This window comes from Sinocyclocheilus grahami, unplaced genomic scaffold, assembly GCF_001515645.1.
Source record: "Sinocyclocheilus grahami isolate Dianchi unplaced genomic scaffold, SAMN03320097.WGS_v1.1 scaffold54.1, whole genome shotgun sequence".
Classification (NCBI taxonomy): Eukaryota; Metazoa; Chordata; class Actinopteri; order Cypriniformes; family Cyprinidae; genus Sinocyclocheilus; species Sinocyclocheilus grahami.
Window position 1 is genome coordinate 4,327,156 of NW_015505233.1, and position 6,861 is coordinate 4,334,016.

At 44.5% G+C, this 6,861-nt stretch overlaps 1 protein-coding gene across 1 annotated transcript in view; it reads right to left on the reverse strand.

Moving 5' to 3' along the window:
- Positions 1-5,879: 5,879 nt before the first annotated feature.
- Positions 5,880-6,861, reverse strand: part of LOC107583644 (CUB and zona pellucida-like domain-containing protein 1) — an 8,327-nt gene continuing 7,345 nt past the window's right edge. Inside the window, exon 18 of the mRNA XM_016269931.1 lies at positions 5,880-6,058. Coding sequence (XP_016125417.1) covers positions 6,015-6,058 — 44 coding nt within the window. The 3' untranslated portion in view covers positions 5,880-6,014. The remainder of the gene's footprint in view (positions 6,059-6,861) is intronic.

Here is a 6,861-nt window from a genome sequence, read left to right on the forward strand (position 1 = left end):
GCCGCTATTCTTCTGTATTTTGCAAATACTGCGAATGGCGTGTCTCTCCACCATGAAGGCTGTAGGGATTGGGTGCCGGTTTTCTTTATTGTAAATATCGTTTTCTCCTGTTTTTGTGTTAGCTAGGGAGTTAGGGAAGAATGCTGTCATTTGTTTCCTTTTCTTTTCACATAGACTAATTAGAGTCTTGGGTACAGGTAGTGAAATGTTTTGTTTGTTGTTTTGGCCCTGATCAATCCCGAAGGGATAGCCTGGTTATGGTGATGCTACAAATGAAACTTAAAAAGGAAAAATAAATTCACCAACACAAAGGTAACAGCGGTTTCAGACTTCTTTATTTATGTTATTTTCCCTGACCCTAGACCAGGGTCGTAACACCGTGTTGTTGTTGCTCAGCAAAGGCATGGACGCGATGTTGTCTGGGGGTTTGGCAAAAGGAGAGTGGGACTGTGGGCAGTGCTCGGGGTGGTGACTGAGTAGTTCTGACACCTTTTTACGGAAGTCACAACGGTTCGTAAAAAATCACAGCTACTTTATGCTGGCTGTGTGCATTTGACTGTGGATTTTCAAAAAATGCCACAGAAATTTGACAGAAAAATGCCACATAAGACACACCTAAAGGACAAGACTTAGAGTCAGATTGTAGTTGCATATTATTGATTTTAATGAACCAAGTGTAAAAACAAACAAACAAATAAAATAACTTTAGAAGAAATTAAAAATGTAAATAAAACCAACAGCAATATGCAGAAGTGTGTGCATGTGCATGCATTAGGTCTCACTCAAACGTGTTCTGCGTTTGTGGCTGATTTCATTTGCCTGGAGGGGTAGTCCACGCCTTCCGTCCAGGGCCTGTAAGTTCTCGTCCGCTCTGACGGCTAAGGCTTACAGTGCTGCTGGACAGGCCGCTTCCGCCCTGCACGCCATGGCCCTCCTGCAAGTCCACCAGGCCAAAGCGTTGAAGCAGTTGCACGAGGGTGGTGCTGACCCAGGTGTGCTGCAGGAACTGCGCACGGCGACGGACCTCGCGCTTAGGGCGACGAAAGTCACGGCGCGGGCCCTGGGTCAGACGATGTCCACATTGGTTGTCCAGGAACGCCGCCTATGGCTGACCTGGGCGGATATGAGGGAGACTGACAAGCATCGCTTCCTGGACTCCCCAATCTCCCAGGCCAGCCTATTCGGCGAAGCGGTGGAGGGCTCTGCCCAACAGTTCTCCGCCGCACAGAAACAGACGGAGGCATCTCGACACATCCTGCCCTGGCGGTTGGCTGCTGTAGCCATCCCACCGCTGGCTGCAGCCCCTATGTCTGCTCGTCGCCAAGAGCGCCCTCCTGCGGACTCCATCTCCACTCCAGCTCGGCCGCAGCAGCAGCCTTCACAACGGCCGCAGCGTGGAGCTGGAGCCAGGTAAGTGGCGCGCCGCGCACTCAGACCCCACCCTGGGACGCACGGAAGCCTCCCGGGTTGGGTCCCTGTGTTCCACTGTGCTGCCCCACTGCGGGTACGTCGGTTTCCCTAATCCCGCCTGTTCGGTCGCTGGGGGCCTGGTTAGCGTGCCCCAGGCCGTCTCGCTGGCTCATGTGAACCGTCAGACTCGGTTATGCGACTCAATTCGCCCGGCGCCCTCCCAAGTTTAGGGCCGTTCGGTTCTCCTCTGTGCTGGACAGGGATGCTCCTGTCTTGCGTGCAGAAATCGCGGTCCCGCTGGCGAAGGACGCGATACAGCCGGTCCCTCCTGACCTCATCTCGGCCTTTCTCGGGCGGTGGGTTACGACCAATCCTGAACTTGCACGTGCTGAACCGGGCCCTTCACAAGCTCCCGTTCAGGATGTTGACGCAGAAACGCATCTTTCAATGCGTCCGTCCTTTCAATTGGTTCGCAGCGATCGACCTCAGGGTCGACTGGGAAAAAAGCAAACTCTCCCCGGTGCAGAGGATCTCTTTTCTCGGCATGGAGCCGGACTCGGTCAACCTCTCGGCACATCTCTCAGTAGAACGTGCACAGTTGATGCTGCTACAGGCTGAAGTGGAACCTGTTCGTCGATTGGTGCTCTTCCCGCCAGGAAGACCCCCGTAGATGCCCGATCAGGAGTCGTGCTTTCTTTCCTGCAGGATGGGTTGGAGCGAAGGCTGTTTCCCTCCACCCTTAAAGTGCATGTTGCCGCCATTGCCGCGCATCACGAGGCAGTAGTCGGTAAGTCTTTGGGGAAGCACGACTTGGTCATCAGATTTCTCAGAGGTACCTTGCCCCCTCGGAGTGAGAGCTCACTCTACGAGATGAGTGGCATCTTCTTGGGCATTGGCACGGGGCGCCTCGATAGCAGACATCTGTAGAGCTGCCGGCTGGGCGACGCCTAACACGTTTGCGAGATTCTATAATCTCTGTGTAGAGCCCGTGTCCTCTCGTGTACTCGCCTCAGGTAGGCAGTAACACCGGACTTGCTCTGTGTCGATCACGCTTGCTGCGCCATTCCCCTCGGATACGTGCGCTTTTTTGCTCCTCAGTTCAGTTCCCCATGGCGAACCCTGGTGGAGTTCCTCCCGCACCCTCGGCGGTCAGGCGTGGCGGAGCGCCAGACGCCAGGCTCAGCACTCGTGTGCAAGCCCAAGGTCAGCCCTTGTGCTGGGCTAGGTGCCCGTGTGTAGTGATTCCCCCTTCGGGTGATCCCACATGTGTATTCTTCCACGGTACGGCTCCCCTCTCGGTGAGCCCGTGTCTTTCCCTCAGGGCACTGGAGGGGGTCAGCAATAGTGGCATTTTCCATATGGATCCCAATTCGTCAGTCACGACAGACGTAACGTAGAACGTGACTGACTGAAAGGGAACGTCTTGGTTACTTGTGTAACCCTCGTTCCCTGAAGGAGGGAATGGAGACGTTACGTCCTGTCGCCACAGTTGCTGTACCACCGCTGTACGGCCGGGGCACATAGTCTCGGCTCCTCAGCGAAAAACTTATGTGCGTTTGCACGCGAAACACGCACGGCAACTGTCATTGGCTTGTTTAGTTTACACTCGAAGGTGATTGGGCTCTCGGGCAAGATCCCAATTCGTCAGTCACGACTGACGTAACGTCTCCGTTCCCTCCTTCAGGGAACGAGGGTTACACAAGTAACCGAGACGATTTGAGACGAGACGAAGTGAAAATATTACCTATAAAGCCACAGAATAACTGTTGTGCGTCTTCTAATAAAACACAATAGGTGTTGGACTTGAAGCAGCACTGTACAGACCGTTCTGTGTGTGACATCAAAGTACAGCGAGAGCGATTAGACAGCATTTTTAAAATTTTTGTTTTGATGTCAAATAAGCCTTGCTGTTGTAAAGTTATACAGCTACAGTTGTGTTGCTGGGTTTTAAAGCAGGTATGATTTTTTATTCTTATCCTTATCACTCTGTATTTACAGGATTTCACTGTCCACTCTGTTCAAATGTGGATGAATGGCTACACATAGATGTGTCTAGAGCTGTGTGAGATCACTACCATCTTGCTTTTGTGGGGGTGGGTAGGGGTGTTAAATATATATTTATTTATTTTTAGTTTTTTTCCCCATAGGTTTTAACATTCTAAAAGCTCTTTATTAATAAATTACATTTACATTTACATTACATTTAGTCATTTAGCAGACGCTTTTATCCAATAAAATGAGGACAATAAAAGCAGTCAAAACTAACAAAAGAGCAACAATATAAAAATGCAAATGACAAGTCTCGGTTAGCCTAACGCAGTACACGTAGCAAGGTGTATTTTTATATACGGTTAAATTAAGTATATGTTAATAAAAATAACAATTGGTCCCTAGATATCTTTTTGCCGCCTTGAAGTTCTCAGTTCCTTAAAGTGTATACGGCCGGGAAGCAAGAAAACACACATTCAATGTATTCTCAATACTTCAATTTATTCATAGAAACAAAGATATTATATAGGCATATGTCGAGGGGAGTTTCAACCCTTTAACCAATGAGGATATGGATGACATACATATAGGATCTTTGGCCAAGAACATGTGTTTATATAAAATGGCCACATGTACAGAAAAACATGGACATATTAGGAATAGACTTTGGCGAAGGATGCTGAACTCGCTTCATAGTTCATCACGAACCCCTTTCACCTTGTAGTCCTAGCATTCATGTCCTTATTTGGGCATTTGAACCAAGAAAAGCTAATGCATACATGTGCGCATGCGTACCTCGAATATGAGTAAGAGATATTTAAAACATAATACAAGAGAGAGAGAGAGAGAACAGATCAGATGGAGGAGGACTGAGAGAGAAAACAACAGAGCTGTACAGGGAGGAAGAGTGAGAGAGAGGAAAAAAGAAAAGGAGGGGGGAAAACATCTAGAACAAATCTCAAGACAGAGAGTGTTTTCTAACAGTATACTATTAAGTATTGCAAGTATTACATACAACAATAAAACAGTGCACTGACATAAAAAATTAAATTTACTTTTGGTACTTAAGCACTTTTAAAAGCAAGTACTTCTGTACTTTTACTTAAGTAAAAATCTGTCTTTACAACTTTTACTTGTAATGGAGTAATATTTGACCAGCAGTATCTGTACTTTCACTCAAGTAATGGAGTTGAGTACTTTGTCCGCCTCTGCATGTACTGTAGGTGTCCTATCGTTATGAACCTTTGATATTGGTTATCTTTTATATTGATTTTATTTTTAAGAATTTTGTTCTTATATCAGGACAGTTGTTTCACCCTGACATTTTTTTTACTTTATTTTGGTCACACTTTAGTTTGGGGACCAATTCTCACTATCAACTAACTATTAACTACGTTTAGTTAAACTAAGTTTGGGTATTGGATAGGATTAAGGGATCTGAAATATTGCCATCCTGAATAAGGCATTAATATGTTCTTTATAAGTGTAACGCGTGTTCTTCCTATATATGAGCGTCACAGTTCTTACCACGCTCTGGCTCGTGGGTTCTTGGCTTTGATCCAAGGAGGACACCGACAGGGAGCTCGGCAGATCATAACACTTGATTTATTAAACATGAAGAGGTAAACATCATGAATCAGCCACATCCGATTACACAGAGCGTGTCATCTCTCTCTCTACGCTCTCACAACTCTCTCGATCATTTTCTCCCGCGATCCTAATCGCGGGTCCCCGTTCTCGCGATATTACCTCTAGATCTTATTTAAAGTTATAGAACATTAATGTTAACCTTGAATTTAACTCCCTACATAAGTATTAATAAAAAGGCAGTATGCTAGTAATATGCATGCTAACAAGCAACAAGTTAGAATAATGTAGTGAGAATTGGTTACTAAACTGTCCTTCGGGGAAGTCGTGGCCTAATGGTTAGAGTTGGACTCGTAACACAAGGTTGCAGGTTCGAGTCTCGTACCGGCATGGATTGTGGGTGGGGGGGAGTGAATGTACAGCACTCTCTTCCACCTTCAATACCACGACTGTGGTGCCCTTGAGCAAGGCACCGAACCCCCAACTGCTCCCCGGGCGCCGCAGCATAAATGGCTGCCCACTGCTCCGGGTGTGTGTTCACTGCTGTGTGTGTGCACTTTGGATGGGTTAAATGCAGAGCACTAATTCCTAGTATGGGTCACCATACTTGGCCACATGTCACTTCACTTCACTTCACTAAACCAAAAATATAAAAATTAATTTTAATATAGAAATTACATCCAAACCTGCTAAAACATTTAAATGTAACAGTAAACAAGTTTTGAGCTAAAAACATTTAAATGTAACAGTAAACAAGTTTTGAGCAAGAAATGCCATGTTTGACATTGTCTTTTGTACCCTGCATTATCTTTCTTCATTTCAGACAGGCAACATAAACACAATGATTGGAATGCAAGAGAATATAAACACCTGCAAACATGAGAACTGCTGTTTAGAAATGCTTTATTGAATTGCAGAAATACAATTTGTGTTTCGGTTAATTTGCTAGGTGGTTAATAAAGATTGATTAATAGTAATGATAAAGCTGATGATCAAGTAGATGATTTATTCATTCCTTCCATTCCAGTTCATTCCTTTGACTTCTCTGAATCCTTCACACCATGCCTTTGTCCTTGACAGATACAGAAATTAATGGACAGACATTAGGAAAATCTCAGTATTAACACATCAAACACTGACAGGTAAATTCAGTAACGCTTTAGATTACAACCCGCAAAGAACTATGTAAGTATACTGAATTTACGGTGTACGTTTCTGTAATTATAGTGTACCTATAAAGAACATACATGTAGGTGTAAGGGAACAATGTGTTACGTTTGGGTAATAAGGGGGTAACAGCCAGATATGCAACCTGCAAAGAACTGCGTAAGTAAACTGAAGTTACAGTGTAACTTTTTTGTAATTATAGTGTACCTATTCAGTACCTCCGTGTAAGTATAAGGGAATAATATGCAAAGTTTGGGGAATAAAGGGGTAACAACCAGTAAAATTACAAATAATTTATACTGTAAGAATTTTGAAACTAAGAGGTGCTTATTCTAATATTACGTGGTATGTATGGCCTAAACAACAATCTTATGTTTGGGAATGATTTAGAAAGACGATATATACTTTTTATAATTTTATCTTGGTATTTTATTATAGGCGTATAGGTATTTTTTAACCATGGGATACACATTCTATTATAAAAGGACGGACATGATGGAGATTACTAAACAATAAAACTGGACATCTAGTGAAATGAGTTAATGAGTTTCTGCTATGATTTATAATTCACAAGTCTACTTACCTAGTGAAAGCTTATTCGTTGATTTCAGCAACTTCACACCAGCAACTTCTCAACACCACTATCACCAAATAACTTTGCATGATATACCATCAAGGTTCAATGCAGCTTAAAACAAGCTTACCTCT